The 24,290-nt window shown below is 36.3% G+C and overlaps 1 protein-coding gene across 6 annotated transcripts in view; it reads left to right on the top strand.

Annotated features, from left to right (window-relative positions):
• The window catches only part of GRIA2 (glutamate ionotropic receptor AMPA type subunit 2), an 89,067-nt gene that overhangs the window by 52,819 nt on the left and 11,958 nt on the right, over positions 1 to 24,290 (top strand). For all 6 annotated transcript variants that reach the window (XM_071556153.1, XM_071556154.1, XM_071556155.1 and 3 more), the window contains exons 7-12: positions 13,660 to 13,827; positions 14,105 to 14,209; positions 14,927 to 15,037; positions 16,151 to 16,357; positions 16,848 to 17,218; positions 21,173 to 21,371. In XM_071556153.1, the coding sequence (XP_071412254.1) occupies positions 13,660 to 13,827; positions 14,105 to 14,209; positions 14,927 to 15,037; positions 16,151 to 16,357; positions 16,848 to 17,218; positions 21,173 to 21,371 (1,161 nt within the window). The remainder of the gene's footprint in view (positions 1 to 13,659; positions 13,828 to 14,104; positions 14,210 to 14,926; positions 15,038 to 16,150; positions 16,358 to 16,847; positions 17,219 to 21,172; positions 21,372 to 24,290) is intronic.

Here is a 24,290-nt window from a genome sequence, read left to right on the forward strand (position 1 = left end):
TCACTCTTCCTTTATATATTTGCTTAAGGAATATACAGGATTGCACTGATACTCAGTCAAGAAATTGAGATGTATGTTAAATTATCAGATAATGTATAGATGCTAGAGGTATTGATGGTAGGGAAAACAGGAATGTATATTGCAATATTTGGTGATGTTGAGTGTATCGGTTACTGTATTTCTTTGTCTATCTCTTGCCCTTAAACACGTATTACTTGTCATTTTTGCTTGTCATTATCTCTAAGGTCAGAGATATGTCACATTTCATTCTCATCCTTGAGGAAGCTAGAGGCAGGGCAGAATCATAGAAATCACAGAAAGAGAGCAGGAAAGGTCTTTGAGCAGTCAGTCACCCTGCCCATCCTCCTTGCCTCAAGGCAGAATCAGATAAACCTGTGCTGTTCCTGTGGGTAGTGATTTCACAACTTCCCAAAGCAATTTATTTCAGAATTTAAATAATCTTATTTTTTTGTTTTTCTCTAGCCTCATTCAGCCTTTATATCACCTAATCCATTCCTCCTTTTATGTTTCTAATGGATTTGAGGGAGTTCTCCTTTTTAGTTATTCCTCTGTATTTGAAGTGGTCTGCCATATTTCCTGCCTTGCTTTCCTCCCTGCAATATTAAATAATCCCTTTTCCTCTGAATTTTCTACTCTCTGATTCTGTTTGTCATTTTGCTCTGGAACCTTTCTATTTGATCCCAAATAGAAACGCCAAACTGGCTACTGCATCCAAGTGCAATGCTGAAGAAATGGGAATAATGGCTTCACATTTCTCAGAGACAGTACTCCTTCCAGGGTTTCCTTTAGCATTATTTTTTCCCTTGGTTTTTTTCCCTCTCGGCACCATCATGATACTATTGAAATATGTTTGTCATGAGGTACATGCTAAGGTCCAGATGTTTTTCTGCATTGCTTTCCTTTGCTGCTGCTCATTTAGACTGGCTCATGCCATACTGTGCACTTGATCATTACTTTAAAGTACAGGATTCTTCACCTATTCCTGTTGAATTGCATTCCTTACCTGCCCTTCCTGAGCATTGCATTCCTTCTTATATTATTATTATAGCTGTGTTTGTTACCATTTACTTGTTGGATAGTGTATAAATATCTAAGTTGCTGAGCAGGTGAACACACTGGTCTTCTGTTTGTCCCTTCAGTGATTTTACTAGTAACTTTTCTCCCCTTTTTTATTGTGAGGTAGTTGTCCAAATTTTCAGTGCTTATAAATGAGCTTCAGCAACTATTTCCCATGGAATCTACGAAACTGTCACTGCAGATCCTGTATGAAATCAATAGGAAGGCTAATAAAAGCCCTGTATTATCAATATAGAAATGAGAGTTGGTTGCACGCCCCTTGCAGGTAATATTATACCTGGGATTGCAAATGCTCTATCATTGCAGACAGAAACTTTACAACTGTGTTGCATTATCTTCCTTCCGTAATCCAAAAGGAAGTGTACATTCATTTCACATTACAAAATGCAAGTCAATGGACTATGACTGAGCTGATATGACAAGACCTATCACAGCATCTAAGTACAGTCCTGAAAACAGAGAAAGACACCTCTTCTAAGAAAAAATGCATTTCAAAGGAACATACTCTTCAAGTAACAAAAGTGTTGTTAAAAACCAGCCCGGAAGAGCACCTGGATCAAATTGCTTCAGAATGCATATTCACAATTTACAAAACCAAAAAAATTTGAAGATTAAGGAGGCTACTTAAAGACAATGCTTTGCAGAGTTTTTAGATAGTCTTCTCATCTTCCAAAAACTAAAGCTGATGCACTGTTGACCTCAGATGAAATTTATAATATATCTATTTTAACCAAGGGTGTTATCAGTCTATGCATGCAGTGTTAGAAGAGCTAATAAGTTCTTGAAACATACTGCAGTTGAGCATCCTCATGAATTTCTTTGTCAAGCAGAAAAACAAAAGCCATATTTAATTTTGTCAAGGCCTAATAATAACAAGCTGAAATCTTCTTTTGGTCCATTATTGTGTATTTACAAATATGCTGGGCTTTTAAGCCTTAGTGTTGCATCAGACTATTATGCTTATGGCAAGCTTCTTAATCCTGTGGAAGGACACTGAAGGACAACACATCCATTCGTATCCAACTACTCCAAATTCATAATCTGACTAACCCATTCTGTTCGGGAGCAGCCTTTGGTGTATTTCCAGGATCAAGCTCAATTTGTGCCTCTTGAAGGCTAGTGAGACTAAGTTGTATTGCCTTTGTGTGGCAAGGTTTCTGTAACAGGAGGCTGCAGGGGTGGCTGCTATGAGAAGCTACTTGGAAGCTTCCCTCATGCCCAAGGGAGCCAATGCCAGCCGGCTCCAAGACAAACTTGCTGCTGACCAAGGCTGAGCCCGTCAGCAATGGTGGTAAGTGCCTCTGACACAACATAATTAAGAAGGAGAAAAAGCTGCTGCCAAACAGCAGCCAGAGAGAGGAGTGACAATGAGAGAAATAGCCCTGTGGACACCAAGGTCAGTGCAGAAGGAGGGGGAGGAGGTGCTCCAAGTGCTGGAGCTGAGATTCCTCTGTGGCCCACGGTGAAGACCATGGTCAGGCAGCTGTGCCACTGCAGCCCATGGAGGTCCACAGAGGAGCAGAGAGCCACCTGCAGCCCCCAGAGGAGCCCTGTGCTGAAGCAGGTGGGTGCCTGAAGGAGGCTGTGATGGAATGGTAAACCTGCGCTGGAGCAGGCTCTTGACAGGTACCTGTGAACCTGTGAAGAGCGGACGCCACACCGGAGCAGGTTTGCTGTCAGGATTTGTGACCCTGTGGAAGGGACTCACGCTGGAACTGTCTGTTCCTCAAGCGCTACACCCTGCAAAAGAGACCCATGCTGGAGCAGTTGGTGAGGAACTGCAGCCTGTGGAAAGGACTCGCATTGAAGAAGATTGGGGAGAACTGCCTCCCATGGAAAGGTCCTGACACAGCGTTAGGAAGAAACAGTGGCAGAGACGTGTGATGAACAGAGTGCAACCCTCATTCCACATCCCCCTATGTCACTGTGGGAGCAGGGGGGTATAGAGAATTTGTGAGCAAAGTTCAGTCCAGTAAGAAGGGAGGAGTAGGGTGAGATGTTTTAAGATTTAGGTTTTATTTTCTCATTATCCTACTTTGATTTGATTGGTAGTAAATTAAATTTTCTCCAAGTTGAGTCTGTTCTACCCATGATGGTGATTGAGGAGTGATCTTTCGCTTCTCTTATCCCAGCTCATGAGCCTTTTGTTATATTTTCTCTCTCCTGTTCCCCTGAGGAGAGGAGTGACAGAATGGCTTTGCTGGCACCTGGTGTCCAGCCAGAGTCAACCTACTAAGCTTAAAGTAGACATATTGTATGAGAAGCAGCTAAGGACTCTGGGCTTGTCTTAAGTAAAGGAAGCTGAGGAGCGACCTCATTGTACTCCAAACTTCTTAAAGAGGGGAAATGGAGAGAGAAGTGCTGAGTTCATCTCACTGGTATCCAGTGACAGGATTTGCAGGAATCATTCAGAGCTGCACCAGAGCAGGTTCAGACTGGATCTTTGGAAGCATTTCTTTACTGAGAGGGTGGTCAAACACAGAGTGGTGGTTAATGCCCCAAGCCTGTCAAGTGTTTAGGATGCATTTGGACAATACTCTTAAAATTGGTCAGCCATGAATTGTTCAGGCAGTTGGACTAAATGCTCATTGTAGGTCCATCCAGCTGAAACAGTCTATTCTACAAGCCATCCCTCTCTGTGATAAACTTTTCAAAGAAGAACCTTAGACTTGTGTGCAAGATGTATCTGAGACATGTATACGATATATACAGAAACTATATGCAGCATGCAGGAAAATGTTGGGATTTGCCTGATTGAAGACCTAAAGCAGCTCAGACTTGTAGAGAATTATAGAGAGTACCATTGTGTTGGAAGATGATAACAACCCTGGTACTCATTGCAACTATTTTCAATGGATTTAAGTGCTTCATGCTGGTACATTATGTTTCAAATGTTCAGAATTTATGATTGTATTTCTAGCTTCATAATCTCTTTCCACACTCAACCAGTGCACAGCTAAGATACCAGAACACCAGACTGTTTTTTACCTTCTGATTTTACCTCCAGTAGGTTCATGTTTTCAAGTCTCTTCTTTACAGTCAAGTCATGTAGTCTTTTAGGAAATTATTAGGAAACCGTAAATCAGGAATAATGATGCTTGTAATTGAAAGATGCTGATTGAACTCTACTGGCACTGATTTACCTCAAGGATGCAATACAGACAACATGCAGAAAGAAAAATATATAAAAGTATATAGCACACAATTTTTTACCTTGCAGAAATAATTAAAATTTAGATGACTCACTGATAATAACGAGCAAAGAAGAAAACAGTGAAAGCAACTACTGAAGCTGAAAATTCAGAAAGCATTTGCTCTAGATATAGATGAGAAAGCAAAAGTGTACAGTTAATGAGTGAGACAATACCTTCATTTTGGGGCATGCCTCGTATGATTGCAGTGTGTTGGGAAAATGGTTTTATAATATGATGGATTTTAATAAGAGTTCTAAGGGATATTCTGTTGCACCTGCTACAATTTTAGTAGAAAACTATGATTGAATGTGCCTTAATTCAAGTACATCATAATTATTTATTAGGAAGAATTTTTTAAAAAATAGGTATTTTCAGTATTTATTACAAGATTTAACCCGAAACTGATCAGGAGTAAATTTTATGTTTTTTAATTGCCTTTTTAAAACTAGATTTGTGAGATTGTTCTGCCTACTACTTTCAGGCCTTTCATTTTAGTTTCCTGGGCATAAAAAGAAATATAGCTGTTAGTGTTCAGCTGTCTGGTTTCACTGGGCTTTTGAATCCCAGTCTTTTCTACTTGAAAAAATGCATATAAAACTGGGCATAAGAAATTTCAGTGTTATACCGCATGCCCCATTTTAATAGTGTAAGGCTCTTTTGCGTAAGTAATCGCTCTTTCCAGGATAGTTGCTTTGTTTGGGTTGTGGTGTTTTTTTTAAAGAAAACTCAATTAAAGAATGGAATGTTTAGTCATTGAAAGCAGTGTGTAGTTTCAGGCAATATCTGTAGGTTTGTCTCAGACATGCAAAGGGCCAATTGACCCAGATCCTTCAATCCTGCAAGTAAAAGTGTCTGAACTGTGTTAAAGCAAAGATATTTGCCAGACCAGAAAATTGCAGGGCCAAGTGTCTCTGTGAAGCTATGTTTCTTTGAATTTAAATCCACTTAGTAATTATAAATTTTTAAAAATCTTCAGCTAACAAAATGTGGTGAATTCCTCCTGCCTGTTTTCCCAGGAGCACTCTATCACTTTTTTTCAACCAGTAATTCACCTCAATATGGTTTATATAAATGGGAAAAGCTACTATTCCTTCATGCTCCAAGTGTTCATCAAGATCAAACATACATACCTCTGGCCTCACAAAGATCGATGTCATTTAGGACAGCAGAGCTTGATGGAGAAATGGGGATAACAGAAGAAAAGGGAGTTATACACAAAGATGAAAATAGGAGGAGGAGGAGGAATGATGTCGTTCAAAAAAAGGGGTCAGCAAAGTGAAAAGAGGCTGTTGGTACGTAAGTGAAAGACACAGAAGGGTGGTGGCAGCTCAGAGCTGGAGAGGCATCTATGACTGAATGTTTTGTGGGTCAGGGGAATAAGGGAGGAGGAGAAGCACTCGGGATCACTTATGTGAACAGAGAGAGGAGAAACGCAGGATTATTTCTGGGGCAGGCCCAGTATTAATGACCTACCAAAGCACACAGCTGCCTGTATTACCTGGTATTGGCTGGTAGAAAAGTAAACATGAAGTATTAACTGTGTCTTGGGAAATTCAGCTACCTGGTAAGAATGCTGTATCCAGTTCTATTTTACTTGGAAATTAGACTGGAGCAAACAGGAGAAAGCTGTTCATCTTGAGACAACGGGCAAATACTTGTGTTGCTTGGGGTAGATAACTGATAACGGAAAGGAGGAGCTGCTGTCATTCGGGGTTTTTGCAGGTTTTTTTCTATACTTTTAAATTTCAGATGTGAATTATTACTAATAGTTTTAAATGGCAGATTTTGAAAATTCTTAGAACAACACAGTAAGTATGATGAGAGTCATTGATTGTTTTTTACTTACCAACACCACAAAAAAACCCCAAACCCAACCCCCCTACACACTGTAACATTTCAAGTATTCACACTAGCACTTTCAAATCCATTTCTTGGAGCATGTTTTTTTCAGAGATGTCTTTTGCCTTTTTATTTGTACGTTTTGTTCTCATGCTGTGACATTTCTCTACTTGGTCTGTTTTTACTACTATAACCATAGGCTTCAGTGTTTGCTGCTGGATCCTGCTAATTTTTAGAGCTGTGAAGAGCGATATAGTTTTCTTCAGCTTATACTTGAAGAAAAGGTTTTATGTATTCATATGGTGCCAGTTAAACAGCATATGGTCTGTGTGGTTTACATGAAATTAAAGGTGATTTTATCATTAGTGGCATTGTTGTTTTGCAAGTATATTGTGTTTAAAGTGAGAAGAAAGATTACATATATCATTCTAAAATCATAATTATTTTGTTAGTGTGCATATTTTGAATAGGCAGTGGCATGACTAGAATATGACAGCATCTTTTATAAGTAAAATGCTGTGGGTTCAAATACAAATAATTGTTTTTATTATTTCTGTAAAACTCTTTGAATTCCAATCCAACTAAGTAGTTTTAAATTTTTTACCGATTTCTGTGTGGTTCTTTTGGTAGTAAAAGTTTCATCAGGAGTAAGACTTAGATTTGCGAATTAGGAGGTTTAAAAAGCTTCTAGAAAAGTGGTAAAGGACAGGGCAAGATAGACTTTTTAAGGAACTTATTAAAAAGTAAGTGAATTTAGATAGGTGACTTTTCAGCCATTGAGTAATGACTGATGAGTTTAAGAATCTCTATGATTTGAGGTTCAAAGAAGTTGTTACACAATTGTAGTGAATAAACAGTTTATATTTGGACAAATACATAATTTACAAACAGCCTAAAGTTGTTTCTGTCTTTACTGTAAGGAGATACTAGATGTCTTCCTGATTTATTTTTAATTATTCAGGACTTTTCAGAGGGAAAGGGAAAGCTGGAAGGTAGAGAAAAAAGATACAATGTGAAGATTTGCATTGAAACCTACTTTACTCCTTCTAAGGTCTTGTTTTAATACTTGCTAGTTATTTTTTCTCATTAGGAAGTGTTAAAAGGAAAAGATATTTTTGTACTTCAGCGCAGTACAATTGATTAAGGAAAAAAGGCTACAGCTGTAAATGTTTCAGGCAGGGAGGGTTGTTATTTATTTTTTAATTCTAGAATAAAAGTTGCCACATTGTTTCTTATGGCACTGGCTAGGAGAACCCTTTGCAGAACTTGGAGTCTGCTTCAGTATTTCATTCACTTCAAGTATCTTATACATGATAACTGTAGCAACAGCAAAATATAAGCCTTGTCCAGCAGTGAATTGTACTGTAGCATCATTACTGACTGCTTTTTGAGTGAACAATATTGAATTGTCTCACCAATTATAACCATTAGGTCCACTCATCATGAGCAATAAAAGCTGAGACAAAACAATTTGGTGGACCCAGAGTAAATGGAGGACACTTCTGAATTCCTCTGCCCATCTTTCTGTGGGTGCAGGTTGCTGAGTTGAGACAAAGATCAGAAGATTTCTAAGACTGATGTGACAGAGATCTTTCTCTGTAACGTGTTTGCAGAAAATAAAGTGGGCATGATATTAGACTAATTTGACCTTCTGGATAATGGGGGGAAGACAAATTCCCACACAATTTCTCTGTTCCTGAATGAGTGTAAAATATGCATGCTGACTTTCTGTTCATTTAAATGGAGAAAGGTCTGGAAATGCAGTAGATTCAAATGCCAGTGTCACTAATAAGATCTGGCATTGTGCCAGTTTCTCCTGTAAGGCTGAACATTCACTTTGCTGTTAAGACTTTTGCCCAGATCAGTAATTTTTTTCTTCTGACATCTTTCTGATATTTTGAAGAAATGTTTGTTTTATTCTATCATTAGACCTTCTTTTTGGTCATTGGATTAAATCTAAAGGAGTACTAAAATATTTTAAAACCTCTGTTTTCAGTGTAAAATAAAATAAATTTTAAAAAAGCAGATACCTGTGTTCCTTCCCTTCTTTTTTTTTTTTTTTCTGCTGAATTAGCACCTCTGATATCTCTAGTGAGAAGATTGCTTTGAACTGGAAATAATCTTGGGGGAAGTATTACAGTTCAGGAAACTCCTTCCTATTAGAGTAGTAGGTGAAATAGGTAGAAAGGCCAAGCACCAGGGGATTTATGAATCTTGTCATCTTTGCTGTATTCAGTTTTAAAAACAGTGAAAGAAGGTCACTTTCCCTATAAATATCCCACAGTGGAAGCATTAGGATAATTCAAGTGCCCCAGTCTTGTCTGTCTCTGCTGGATGTGCTGTATGTCTTTCAAGTAAGAGTTAGACTTCCAGGGATTTACGCTTTGGCTGGTGCCTAGCTACTGTTCTAGCTGTTCTGGGTGTGCCCAGGAAGCAGCCTTTCTAAACTAAACAAGGACATAATTAAAATAAATACATCACATCATCAGCAGATGTGTGGGTAGCAGCTTTGAAGCTGAACACTTGAGTTTTTCTAAGGTGACAGGTTGCTTAAGGTATTCTTTGCATCTCATGTCATTATGGCATTTCAAAGCAAAAATACCTATTATTTGTTTAGCTTTTGCGTCCATGCAGAGTGCAAGAGTTGTGTTAGGTAAAGACTGTTATCAAAATGTAAGTTGATGTGACTCTGCAACTTTGGGAAACTAAATTTAATAAAGATAATATATTAATTAAGATAAATAGGGCTTGGTCTCTAACCCCATCTTACTGAGATCAATTGAAATACATTTTTTAAAGGATCAGGTGATTTTACATTGTAATAATTTCTCTTCCTTTTTTAGTCCAGACTGGAGTTGTCATACAAAAATTTACAATTAGTATTTCCAAATCCCTTGGGTACATATGCAATTATTTTCAGCTGAAAGCAAGTCTGTCGTTATGACTGCCTATTTTTACAACATCTCCATCCTAACATGAAGATCAAAAAGGAGGAGGCAGCAGACATTACCTTTTCTGGGCTCCCTGACCTCTACCTCACAGCCCCAGTATTTGAAACATGTCCGTAGGTAATGAAGATGCTTAAAAGCCCATTTGCAGTTTGTATGGCAACCAGCTCAACATGCTGCTGTGTACAGACCCCCATTCATGCTAATGCCTGTACAAAAGAGATGGGAACAAAGCATGATTAGGGGCACAGTCAAATTACAATGACATTTATGTGTACAAGATTTGACAGTGTCTCTTATTTCTGTTGAAAGTAGCTCTTTGCGTTTCCATGCTTTGTCCTGATAGCATTCAAGGTTTCATGAGATCCTGAAGGGGGTCGCTATTTCCTATCAGTTGGTGAATTTTGCACTAACTCTTTCATGTGTCAGACCACTTTCAAATATTTTCCAAAATGTGTATAACACTGTCTGTTTCAAAATAGCCCCCAAATACAGTAATTAAAGGCAGACCCTTAAGCATCAGTTTGACCACATTGGAAGTAATAAGAGATAGTTGCCCCAGTTCCTTTACTAGTTCTTGACAGATAACTTTGTGTCTCATTTCTTTTTGCTTGTGGGTTTACATACGTGTATACCTGGGTTTTATATACAATTTATAAAAATGTAGGAATGTTTGTATCAATCTTTCTGCTTTTCTTGAAGATACTAGCATTCACGTAAAGAAGTGCTTTATTGTGGGGAAAAATGCACAAAATTCAGATGAGAGATTTTATTATAGTTTATTCTGTATATATGCTGGTATTTAAGTATATTTAAATTGTTTAAATATAAGGAAAAATACTGCGTGTTTATACTCGCTGATCCTACTCTCTTGCACTTGCAACAAAGCACATTTCCTTTATTACCTCACTCTCCAAGGAATAACATTTGTATCAGACCTCTTTTCTCTTAGCCCCTGTTAGTGACAGTGTCCCTTCTGCCATTCCAATATCAGTTCCCGGTACTGTGCCTGTTTCGCACTAATTTCTGCTTTCTTGAGCACTGCTGCAGATGGATTTACTATTCTAGTGGAGGGCTCCCTAGTGTCTTGTACAATAGCACTGCATTCTTTGACACTGCTGGTAGAGACCCTGCCAAAATTTTTCTATTATTTTGTTTGTATTTCTCACTGTTGTGTTAGATTAGGAATGAATGGCTACTTCACAGTCCCCTTGAGGGGTTTTAATTTGTTGTTAGTGTGTCTACAGTGCAGACATCTGTATCTAAGCTGATCACCCTGGACTCCTCCGATAGTTTCAGAAGTCACTGGAGGTCAAATTAATAGAATCTAAAACACTACTAATTTCCTCTGCAAGCAGGTTTCTAACTGGTCAAAAGAATCACACTTTATTACTCCTCCCTGACTGTTAAGAAAGCCACAAACAAAGCAAAACTAGTCTGTGAAAGATAGTTTTAGACATTACAGATACATCAAAAGAAAAAGAATTTGGCTTCTTGTGGTTCAGAATGCTTTCCTTTTTTTTTCTCTCTCTATTTTTTGAATTTTTCACATTTTGCAATATTTCACATTTTATTTCTTTTCCACTGCGTAAGTATATTCTTTTAATGTTCTGTTTTAGACCTCTAATCATGTTTCTCAGCTTTGTCTTCTGCACATGAATACGAATTAAACACAAGTCTAACAGGCTAAAATATCTTTCTTAAAATATCTTACAAGTTTGAAAAATTTGTATAACAAAACCTCATGCTTCTAGGGTTGTATATTGCAATTTTGTCTTCAGAAGATTCAGCTACTGATTGTACAAAATAGAATACTGGGCCTTTTATTTAAAGATTTCTGGTATCTTCTGAATTACTGGAAAATAGCTGAAGTTACAAAGGGCAACATCTTGCCAGTTTTTTCTTGGACAGCACATAAGTAGTATCTTCTGCTTGGTCTGGGATGACTTTGTTTTGTCTTTACATTTCAAATTAATCTTTGCAATTACATCTTACATTTTTTGCTAAGGTCTACAGAACATTTAAGTTGAAGTTAAAAAGTTAAAAGTTTAAGTTGAAGAAAATAACTGGAACCTTGTGTTTTCTCTACTTGACAATTAGGGCATCTACTTAGGGAAAATTATTTTCATATGTCGATCATACAACCCATGTTTCATGGCAAATGCCATAAAATCTTTAGGCACTTTAGTGCATTGCATTATAGTTTATATTATCAGCTTATTATCATCAGAGTTCTAAAATTGTGACACGCAGGATTTTTTTTTGCGTATTTTTTGCTATGCTTTAACTTACTGCAGGTTATTCTGTAGGATCTCTTGTATAATACCTATTCCATTTTGTATTAAAGTTGCTGATACTGTCATATGAAGTTGAAAGGAGCTGAAATGAAGTTGGGAGATTTACACTGCCATAAAATAGTAAGATGCAAGACCCCATCCCACTTCCACAAAATAATGTTCCAAACAGTGCTCCCATTTATTTTAGTAGTGCAGACCAGAATGTGGATAAATATCCAATAAAACAAAGTTAATCAACATAGGGCTGTTTCATCCTTTAACTTCAGATCATAAATTTTTTAATGCAGGCACACACACACACACACACACACCCACCCCTCTCTGCTCTTCCTGAGCAGGTTATTGATGTGTCATTTCTTGTTTATGGTAATAGTTCACTTAGGTTTAGTTTGTTGACTTTACATCTATTTATGAATCTATTGATAGTTTTAATGAGCCCCATGAAGGTTATTAGGAGCTGAAAGTGTATGCTGAATAAAGCAGTAAGAAACGATTCATGGGCTACTGCTTTCATGGCATCTCCAACAAGGTTTGTAAAATATTTTGGAATCTTTAGGTTAAAGCTGTCTTCACCTAGATTATTACAGGTAGATTTTATCTATGTGATGACATGCATGCACACACACATACAGATTGTCAGGCAAAGCTCTACACAAACCTAATGTATTACTGAGTTGTGAATATTCAGGGCAGTAATTATATCCAGTAGGAATAATATTCTTGAGATAATACATTAAAATATATCTCAGTGATAAAATGATACATAAAATAACTGAAATAGATAGCATTATAACTTCTCAATTTCAAGCTCTTATTTTCTCTGCTACTCAAGGTATGTTTCAATGGTTCATGACAGTGCTGTGTTCAAAATTTCTCAGAACGCTAATGCGGAACAATATGTTTCTGGACTGCTACTTTTAAAGGCTAGTCAAGGTCCTTTCTCTGTCTTACCTTCTCATCCCCAAGCCCATATACGCCACTTAATCACTGCTACTCCAGTAGGAGAAAGTAGTATTGGCCCCTGCCAGTCTTTCACTTAATTCTTCTGCTGTTCTGATCTCTCTAAGGATTTCTGTAAAAGTCACTGAAAAAACTTTATTGAAATGATTTACATTGATCTCTCAGTCAGCTTATAGATTTGCAAAAGAGTTCTACCTTCCTTTTCTTCCTTTCCAAGGTCTAACAGTTGCATACAAAAATTACCTCAATTCAGGAGCTTGCCTTGGTTACCATTACAAGAGCCTTCTGCGTGATTTGAGCTAGCTAATTAAAATTCTCATTAAAGTCTGAGCCATTGAAGCAAAGAGCCAATATATAATTTCTCTCAATATTACAGTTTATATATTTTCAGCATCTAATAGCCTTCACAGGGATCATTCCATTCATTTGTAAGCCTATAAGTAGTTATATTCTGGCCTATATTTCCAAAAATGGCCCTTATATTTGGCATAATTGCACTGTTCTGAACTCATAAAGTCCATCCAATAAAATGCTCAGTGTATGTACACATGTGGTTTCAGTTCAGTAAGTTAGCTGAGATGTAAAGTTTTCCAGCCACTGATGATAACTGCTTTTGACTCTCTAGCCCTGTGTGATCGCAGGATTCTTCTCTGATGTCTCAGAAGTTGTAAAGTTCCTTAGATTACATGAGATTAGGAACTTTTTTTCGGGGGAACCACTTTTTCCAGGCATCTCAGCCCCCAAAACTATTTTTGCATGGTGTTGACAAGGTATTGCATACTTGAAAATAGCTTCCCCTGAGTTTTTATATTTAAGGGGGAAAAGTTGAGTTCATGCATATACAAATATATGCTGTTTGATTTTGTATGTATGTATGTGTGAGGAGATGAAGCCTAGAAATCTGTAAACACATGCATCTCTGAGGAGTGTAATCAGAGGAACAATTTCTCATTTTTAGAGTCTAGCTCAAGTTAAATAGTGGAAATTATATCTTTTGTCCCCTTTCACCTCCATGGACTTTCAGCCATATCTGCACACAGAACTCTTACATAGTTGTAGTGGTAAAGAAATGTAATTCACACTGAAAGCAGCTGTAAATCATTAGTTTAGATTTATTGACACTGCCCCTGACCATTCTGGATGGACAACACTTCTTTAATTTCCATAGATTTCCTTCAGAGAATATCGAAAGAAAAGCTGATTTCAAGTATAACTTACTATCCTTTCTATTTTTAATGTTTCTGCGTTCAATGGGTTAGCAAGGGGATTGGAAGGTGTAGTGGAGCTGAATCTGTTTTTTAATTAAATATTTTCACTTTTCAGTATACCTCTGCTCTGACCTATGATGCTGTTCAAGTGATGACAGAAGCTTTCCGTAATTTGCGTAAACAGAGGATTGAGATCTCCAGAAGAGGAAATGCTGGAGATTGTCTTGCAAATCCAGCTGTACCCTGGGGTCATGGTGTAGAAATAGAAAGGGCATTGAAACAGGTAGCTTCCCTGGAGTGAGTGCTGGGATGAGTGCATGTGTGAAATTCCCTATAAATGCTTGAAAAGAATCCTCCAGTCTCCTACCTGCCTGCATCTTGCTTGGAATAATGTGGAAGTGAAGTCCTCAGGAACCTGTCTAAGATAATATATTGCATTTGCAAAAGAGTCTCAACTGAATTTTTTTAAATATCAATAATCATTTGTGGAAATACAAAAGGCTTTTTCTAAAAAGAAACAAACTGAATTCTTCTAACAATTTCCTCTTCATCTGTTATAGGTTCAGGTGGAAGGTCTGACAGGGAATATAAAGTTTGATCAGAATGGAAAGAGAATCAATTTTACAATTAACGTCATGGAACTCAAAAGTACTGGTCCTCGGAAGGTAATTTGCATTGTCTTACAGTGCCTTTAAAGGTTTTACCATGCTAAGCAATGGGTTAAGGTAGGTAATGAAACATTAGAGTAATTAAAGCATGAGTTGTGAAAATAATTATACATACATGTATTCTACAACGGTTTTGCAGAATGAAGTAAAAATATGTATTACTTCTTTCTAACAAGTATGAATTATTATTTCTGGTAAGTACTACATGAGAATATAATCCTTTCAGTTTTGTGGATTAAAATTTTTATTTTCTGATTTAAATTGCTAAACGTGAGCCAGTGTTTGGGGAAATATGCTTCTAAGTGATAAAAGCCAGATACAGCTTTCCAATGATGTTTTCATAAATGTGTTTATCTTTCTGCTCTAATTTCAAATCTTTCAGGAAACGCCAATTTCTCATGTCTTCCTAATCTGAACTGTTTTATAACCCTTTCAATTCTGCCGTGTGTAGTGTTGATATTAAAACCTGTTAATATGTGAATAAAAGATGATACGCCTCTTTTAGACAAAGTAGTGTGAACAAATGTCATTAGTTGAATGTTTTTACTGTTTGTTGTCATCTTTCACTACGTAAATAGAAATACTTACACTGGTAAATCCATAGCTGAAATAGGTTTCTGGGAGTGCAAATTAAGGACATAGTAATAGCACGCTTTACCTTTTCTATAAAGTTCATATTCACTGGTGTCTGTGCATCCTGTAAACTCTCTTTAGATTGGATATTGGAGTGAAGTGGACAAAATGGTTGTGAATCCACTTGACGGCCCTCTTGGAAATGAATCTTCAGGATTAGAGAATAAGACTATTATTGTCACCACCATTTTGGTAATTAACTTCATATTTTGTCAGAAGACAGTCTGTCCTACAATGATCTGTTTCTCACCATTATGTTAATTTGAATATACTGTCTTTTTATTGTTTATGGTTGTGAGCTGTTAGTCATTGTGATCCATAATAAAATCTGGAAATTCAGGAAATATATGTAATTCAGTATGCAGTTTTGACTGTAGAAGACAGTCACTGACTGAAAATCCTAGAAAGTTAAGGTTTTTAAACCTGAAAATGGAAATTATATATCTACTTTCAAGGGAGAGGAACTTTCTGAGAGGTGGAACCACAGTCTTAATTTTAGCAAATAGATTTTGATAAACAGCAAGAGACTGGTTCTTACGTGTCAGGATTTTAGCTGCTATTGATTGGTAAAGTGTAAAATAAAATTCTAAAATTTGTATTCTCACTGTTTAGAAAATTATATTATGTTTTGTCATAGAACAGCATTTTTCTGTAAATTACACTGTTTATCAGTTTGGGCAAATTACAGGTTAGCATAGGAATTTCTCTGGATACAAGAATAGTTCTGTAACAACTGAGCAAAGAGGAGATATGTTACCTTAATACAACTTATGACTCATAACCATTTTTGCTGATGATAGAACTTTAGTGCACAATTATCAATATCTTGCCTCTTGTTTGTGTAGTATTTCATTAAATATATAGCCTGGAGAGCCTGAAGTATTTTCCCAGGGAGAGATGTGGTTGTGAAATAGAAAATAATTTTCTTGTATTAAGACAACAACAAAAGCAACTAAATACCTTTGCCTTCTTCCATCCACACTTTATGAGAGAAAGAAACTGATTTTGGAATTTACTCTTTCTTCTCTGAATGCATAACTCCTGTTAACATTCATGGTCATTATTAACATACTTCTGGGAATCACTATGCCTGTAAGTACTGTTATTTGTGTATGACTGTGGAGAATGCAGCTTTAAATGTGTTAAAGACATGTCACATAAATAATTAACAACTAACATATACATAGCATGTATGATTCAGGTGGTGTCTTCTTTTTTTCACATGTAAAAGGGAACATATTAATCTATGAAATGTGCAACTGATGAATCTCTACTGAGTAGCTAAGGCAAGTTCTTTCTGTGCAGGAGTCCCCATATGTCATGATGAAGAAAAATCATGAAATGCTTGAAGGAAATGATCGATATGAGGGCTATTGTGTGGACTTAGCTACAGAAATTGCTAAACACTGTGGATTCAAATATAAGCTCACAATTGTTGGGGATGGCAAGTATGGGGCGAGGGATGCAGACACGAAAATCTGGAATGGGATGGTTGGAGAACTTGTTTATGGGGTAAGAAAATCTTCTATAATAAAGCCATTAAAGATGACTGACTGAAGGGATGGGATTTTGTTTTGTTTTCTAGGTAGAATAGAAGAAAATGATCTAATTAATTTGATATGGAATTAGTAATTTGTAATGGCATGCAAAATTTTGAAAGTAAAACATGGAATTACATTTAAATGCAAAAGAAGTGAATGCATATTTTGTTGTCCTGACCAGGCAAAAAGCAAAATACTTTGCTAAATGTTTAAATGTCATATACTTTTAAAAGGGCATATATAAAAACAAAAGTTTGGAATATGTCAATTTTATGGTTATATGTATTTTGTACAAGTTCGACAAAAAATTTCTGAAATTCTTCATAGGATGTTCTCCTTGAAACAAATGTTGGTGGAGTCTCTGCTGTCCTATTTTCCATTTATGAAATGCAACAGAAACGAAACCATTCTCTGCTCTGTTCATTGCATTGGCTATTATTTCCTTTTTTCTTCCTTTACAGAAAGCCGATATTGCAATTGCTCCATTAACTATAACATTGGTGAGAGAAGAGGTGATTGACTTCTCAAAGCCCTTTATGAGCCTGGGGATATCAATAATGATCAAGAAGCCTCAGAAGTCCAAGCCAGGAGTGTTTTCATTTCTTGATCCGTTAGCATATGAAATCTGGATGTGCATTGTTTTTGCCTACATTGGGGTCAGTGTAGTTTTATTCCTGGTCAGCAGATTTAGCCCATACGAATGGCACACTGAGGAATTTGAAGATGGAAGAGAAACGCAAACTAATGAATCAACTAATGAATTTGGGATATTTAATAGTCTCTGGTTTTCCCTTGGTGCCTTTATGCAGCAAGGATGCGATATTTCGCCAAGGTTGGTTACTCACTCATTTCAACTTTGTGCATTTTTGGTCTCAGCCGTCTCAGCCAGAGGAGGTTTGTGGTGCATATATTTTCACTCTTGGAGAGGAATTAATTGCTATGTTTTTTCCCCTCCCTAAAATCATAGAAGTCCTTGATATAAAAGCAGTTGACTGTGACATAGATTCATCAATATTTTCCTAAAGTCGATCATACATTCGCCAAGTGAAGTTATATACACCATGCCGAGACTGTAAAATGCATAAGGTTCACATCATTTCATGCCTTCTTGGAGGGGTACCGTGTTTTTGCTGCATATTCCCATTTTACAGTTGACAGTGCATATGGTTCACAACAACTGTAATGGGAAAAAGGGGTAACAACTAGTCACAAACTACACAGGCAGCACTTTCCCTCTAAAACTCACTGCATAGCATAACACAGTTATTAACCCACTGTTATTACCCAGGAGAGCATTGAACTGAAATAAAAGGCATATGATGGTTCTAACTTCTTGTGAATAGTTGCCAAACACTGCTTTTTTTCCACGGCCTAGTTTTGCAAAAGTCACAAAGGAAATTTCTAAAATGAATCTGAAGGTCCAGTTTATAAGTGCTTAATTCCTCATAGATTTTCACCTGCTTTATTAGGGACAACTGTAAAGCACTTAAGTTAATTCCTTTGCAGTTCATTAAATATTCTATTTCGCTTGTGCACGAGTGGTTCTAGCCTTGATTCAGTGAAGTGGTAAGTAGTTATAACTACTTGCTGCTTGAAGGAACTATGGTAACACATGAAGTAGGGCAACAGTGTTTAAGGAAATCAAATCAGATGACTTACCTAATTATACTAAGCAGTTTAACTTTGTTGTAAGTGTCCTAAAGTAAGACAGGGAACAGATCAGTTTCCAGTGAGTCTAGGGTTGGTGTGAAAAACAAATTACACCAAGGATACATTTCTTACATACAAATCATGTACCCAAAAAGGCAATAGCAAGTTTTCAAGTTTTTCTTCTACAGAAATACCAGAGCATTTATTGTGAGAGACCTTAAACAATTGTGTGTAAAGGCTGCCATATCGCAGTGGGAGATGCCTGGCTTTATAATGAAAGATACAAGGGATTTGGCATGTAACACAGTAAGAATTGTATACAAGAAACAAGAGAATGAAGAGAGCAAATTTTTGCAGATCATGAGAACATGCATTAATTTCAGTCCTGTGGGGGTTTTGTGTTGATTATGCAGCTTTTGTTTAGTTGTCTGCAAAGGTCCCTTTAAGCTACAAAATTATTTCTATTGAAAGCTTTCTTTGTAGGTTATAGAATTTTATTTTTTTTTACTGGCTATGAAAGCACAACAGTTCTTTTGCATGGTTTGATAGATTTTGAAAGGTAATATAAGAATAATGCTAATCAAAAGAGGTACATGAAACTCAAGTAATTTTGATTATTCAGCGAAGTGTTTAGCAGCACTTTATTTCATTGCAAACATGTTTAACAGCACTTTTATTTCATTGCAAACATAACTTTGAGGACAGCGGTTAGTTCATATGTTATCCATCTATTGTAAAAGTAGAAGAGGGCTGAAAACACTTGTTTATGATTTTGCACCAAAACTCTCCCTGTGGGTTTTGAACTCTACAGGTGAATCGTTGTACATATGAAAAGGAGTACTTTCAAGCATCAGCAAAACACCTTTGTGGAGTTAAATTTTGCACTACTGCTATAATTTCTCTAATAAAATGATAACCATTTAAGAATTTCAGAGTAGAGAAGTAACGAGGGCTCCCTGACTCTAAAATAAAAGGTGGTGGTGAGGAGGACGGAATCATCTGGAAATCGTCTGTTATAGCAGTTGCCTTGTTTCCTCATGGGTAGCACAGAAACAAAGGAGTAGAATAATATATGATAATGTTAATTTATAGCAAAGTTTTCTTTATCTTTTTTGAGATGCGAGTGTTCTCTCAGTTCTGCCAGATAATACCTTTTTAAGTATAAAATATAGGGCACAAATTTATGTAATTTTGCACAGAAGTTGTTATTTTAGTACTTAAAAGGTCTGGTAACTTAGGTGCTTCTAAAATCTGGGTTCATATTAGCATATAATTATCAAACTTTAGAAACTTTTTGAAATGTACGTTAAAAAAAAAAGAAGATTTATTTAACTGGGACAAACTGTCTGGGGAAATTTTGAATACAAATTACACCTCAAACAGTTTTACTTGTAAAATGTCATATGCAGCCATAATATCTGGATTGGTATTGGGCTTATTTTTTTTCATAAAGTGGGTTGCAGCTTTGCTCACAGATCATAGGCTTTTGAAGATAATAGTCATTTTAGAGGATGCCATCAATGCAATAAAGTGCCATAAAGTTGGTGGTTATTAAATGCACATTGACAGATTTTACCTTGCAAATATGCAATAAAATATATTGAGTATATCATACAACTCAATGTTTTACTTGTAGAATTATTTTATACTCAGATTGCCTCCATGTCAAAATGTAATATTTTTCCAAAGGTGACAGGAAGAATGTTTGCAGACTTGGTTTAGAAGGACCTCGACATAAATTTTTTTCTGTGGTCCTTTTAGTAACACATTGTGGACATTATCTGACTTGATTTCCATGTAGTAGAGTGAATTAAAGAGTCTGTGTCAACATGGAATAAATCTTTTAAGGCCAGAATTACCACAGAGATTTTATGTAGGAGCAGTGAGTAAAAATAATTTGTCCAAAATTGGTTCTATTTATTCGTGTTCCCAGTTTTATAAATCCTTGTTACGTAACTGTCGTATTTGTGAGCATAGTGGTTTATATATGTAGTTATATCTATATATTCTGTCAGAATTAGTTTGTAGTCTCATTTATAGTACAGTAGGCTGGGTGAGTGATTTCTAATTTGTTTACTTAATAGATAGAGGAGACACATCAAGACATACTTAAGCTCCTGCAACTCCTTAATATTAGACTTTCAACTACATGCACATTTCTGCCAAAAAATTAAGCACATCTCCAAAGATTATGTACCACTTCCTACAATGTCTTGTTTGGAAACACAGTAGTAGTTAGTTTCAAAGTTTAAAGGATTGTTTAAAAAAAGGTCAAGTTTGGCAATAACACAATATCAATATTTCTCTTACATTAGTTTTCTAGTATTGAAAATTACTGAGTTGTGTTGTGTGCTTTATGCTGTTTTATATATTTTCTTGAGTTCTCTTTTCTTCTTTCTTCTTGAGCAGGAGATGCAAAACACAGATCCATAACAGCCTACCTGCTGCAGTTAGAAACATCAGATTACTGTTATTTTAAAAAATATATTTTCTTCAGCATTTTTTCCGTATTATCACTGATGTTTCGTGTCTAGTCCTCAGTTTGTTAAATGCTTGTATCTTTCAAAAGTTGTGTGCATGTTTTAGTCTATAGATATTCCCTGGGCCAGCTTTTATTACAAGTATTGCTGTTTGTTTCTCGGTACAGATTGTCCACAGCAGCTTAAGCCATTGTTTGTGGAAATCAGTCTTTGTCTGAATGTCTTAGGAAAATAATTAGTCTAAAGGCACTTGATTTTAAAGTGCGTACTGGTTTATCTGAAAGCATTGTTTTGCTGATTTTGTTTGATCCTCTATAATGTCGCACAAAATCACTTCTGAGGGGACAACAAGCTTATGCGTTAAATATAGCATATTATGATGGGAGCAGTTTCCTTCAAGGATGATCGAAACGTTGAAGAACTGGATCACTAAGTTCTCCCAAGAGTAAACTCTGGAGTCCTGATTTCATCAAGGTCCAGGATATATAGTGGAGAATGCCCTGTTTTCCTATTTGATGGGTATGCAGAGCTGTGCTATGAGATGGCTTGAAATGCCACCCTATAGTATAATGCATCATTTGTGTAAAACTGATAACATGTGTTCCTTTTTAGGGCTTTCGTTTCACTTTACAAATCCATTTCATACTTGTTATTAGATCCCTGTCGGGGCGCATTGTTGGAGGTGTGTGGTGGTTCTTTACCCTCATCATAATCTCATCCTACACGGCTAACTTAGCTGCCTTCCTGACGGTTGAGAGGATGGTGTCTCCCATTGAAAGTGCAGAGGATCTTTCCAAGCAAACAGAAATTGCTTATGGGACATTAGATTCTGGCTCCACTAAAGAGTTTTTTAGGGTAAGAATTTCTACCTTTTAGATTTTTTAAAAATTCTTTTAAGTAGATCGTTACTCATGTAAATGTGTTTTCCCTAGGCTTTATTAAAAGGTTGCTATGAAAATGTGCAGTTCAACTCACAAATCAAAGTGGTTTTGCTTATTCATTTTTGTTACATTTTATTGTGTATATACAAATATAAGGGTCTTCTTATAAATATGCAAAGCAAAATCACCTAAAAAATTTCAGTCATGAGAAGTTGAAAAGTTTATATTCCAATATAAAGTGAAAAACAACGTATATTTGAAGAAAGAAGTTGATGTCATTCATCTTTTTAATAGCTCTGCTATATTTTCAGTATTCACACAGTGATCAAGAACATGGGAAGGTGCACATTCATGTTTTAATAAGTATTTTCCATGATTTCTCAAGCTTGCAGATGGGGAATGGGATGTAATCCTGTTGGTTGCCATAGTAACTACATGCCTGCCGTTGAAAACAGTTCTTGTTTGTATTTACATTACAGTAATGCCTTGAAAGCCTGTGAGTCCTCACCTTCTACCTCTGTATATTGCAGTCTTAAAAACACATGAAATTTCCAATGTGTGAGTCTCTCAGGCTGCCCTTGAGACACCAGCTAGCATGGGGAAATTCATCCAGCAAATGAGTGAGAGACTAAGGTTGCTGAGGAAAACTACATAATGGCTTTGCCTTGCCTGTATGCTCTGTCTCTCTCTGTACAATGGAAGTACATCTGAAGTGCCAAAATAGAAAAAAGCTCATGTTTTCATGGTTTTTTACTGCATGATGTTAGGTTTACACAAAATCTATTTTAAAATAGTTATAAATAATTCATTTATATTTCAAACATAGAGTGACATGAAAATGAAATAAAACAGGCTTTCACAAATATTTTTATATACTGTATAATTAGAGCAGTAACTGCCAGATTATGGTTTTCACTGGATTCTGTAATGCATGTTTAACTGGTAATGTACTAAATGGGAATCATACTTGACTGTAGAAAAGCATTATTTTCTGATGCTGATGATAGGTTCAGTAATACTACCTGCTGCTGATTGCATTCCTATTAGCTAAACCAAAACTAACATCAGGTGCGTAAGCTTGTAAAAGTGAGATTGGATTTGTGCTAAGAGTGTTTAGAAGCATTTGAAGCATAAAGATGTGACTCTGGTTTTGTGAACATAAACATTTTAGATCATGGCTATACTAGAGATTGAATGTGAATTAACAGTGGGTCACTTCTTTTGAATAGTTTCTCTTTAGAGGTTTTTAAGCATTTCTTTTAAAAAAAAAAAGGTTTGTATGTGTGTGCATTAGTATGCAGTTGTGCTCCTAGCACATATATACATATTTCAACCTTTACACAACTTGTGTTCCTGGTATTACTTGAGCATTAACAACTCGTTTTTGTAAAAGTTAGATAGAGGCTTTGTGAGGGCAAATTCTTCATATTTTGTCAGGTTTGTCAAGCTCTGCACAAACAAGTCTCTGATCGTCTCTGGAAATTTCTTCTCAGCAATTTCACAAAGAAGTTGGTGCACTATGTGAAATACAACTTCTTAGCCTGATGACTCTATCTGCTATTTGCTAAAAATCACTTAGACGTGCACAGTTATTTTTCAAGAGATAACAACTGTCAGGATTTATTTTTAGGAGACCTGAAACTCAAGTTTCAAGAGCAATATGTCTGCTACAGACAATGTGAAAGGAATCTCTTGCACTAAGGAGACTAAAATTTCACCCAGAGTATATCTGTGTTCTGACTGGCTTGGAGTGGTTGTGTGATTTTTATATGACCTGAAATTAGGACTCAAATTCTTTGAACAGCTAGAAAGAACTTGAGTATTTTTCTAGCAGCAAGCTCAAATGGACTGTTTTTTGCTCTGTCACTGTCAGGAATTAAAAGATACCTTTGGGATTTTTCATTAGTCTGTTTTCGATACAAGAAATAGCATTATTTGCAAGTTTGCCAATAAAACCCTAATTCCTGGAACAGCACAAAATTAAGGATAGTTGTGTACTGGTGATGAGAACAGTAAACTGAATTTTCTTTGCTACTAAAACTTGTTTTCTGATAATACTTTACATAATTGAAAAATAAATGTTTCACAATATTTTTCAAAAAGGAATTCTCAGCAATAGAATGGATGGTGAAAGTTAGCTGAAAAATCCTGTCCTGAATAGCTGAATATATATGTATGCAATGCTAATTGAAAGAGGTGAGTTCAAGTCTTTGTGCAGTTCCTCTGACTGCTTGCCACACACCCTACAGACAGTAGGCATACAAGCTAGTTCATATCACTTGATTTGAAATAACATCCTTGCCATTCATGACAAAAGATGTATTGCCTTTACCCTTTACCCTAATTTAGGAACACACTCCCTAGCTTTAAAGGTAGTACGGACCAGTAGGAGATATTCTTGCCAACTGTGAGCACAGCATCAGTTGGCATTGCATCAAGAAACATAACTGAGAAAAAGGGATAAAAAGGCATTGTACTCTAGTGTTTCTAGTGCTGCTTTAAGATGAGAAGCAGAAGTTTGGTACATCCTATGTAGTGCAGAAATAATGGATTTAGGAGTATTTTAAAAGAGAAAAAAAATATAACGACGCAGTGTTGCTGAGCAATAAATATGAGCAGGATACTATTAGTTGTTAATAATTTATAGATAATTTTAGATATATAAATCTATAGATACAGAATTGTTTTCTTTAATGACAGATCTATCAGGTCTTTGTAAATACCAAAATGTGTAGTAGTTTTCCTCAGGAGATCTCAAAGTTGGCACTAGCAGAACTGCAAGTACAATCCAAATCTAAAGAGTTCTGTTCCACTGAGCTGGGATGTTTACCACTTCTGGTATTTCCTATAAAGTGCTCTGCAAGCACTATCTCTGCTTTAGAGATAGTGCTTG

The sequence above is a fragment of the Pithys albifrons genome, chromosome 5 (assembly GCF_047495875.1).
Source record: "Pithys albifrons albifrons isolate INPA30051 chromosome 5, PitAlb_v1, whole genome shotgun sequence".
Taxonomy (NCBI): domain Eukaryota; kingdom Metazoa; phylum Chordata; class Aves; order Passeriformes; family Thamnophilidae; genus Pithys; species Pithys albifrons.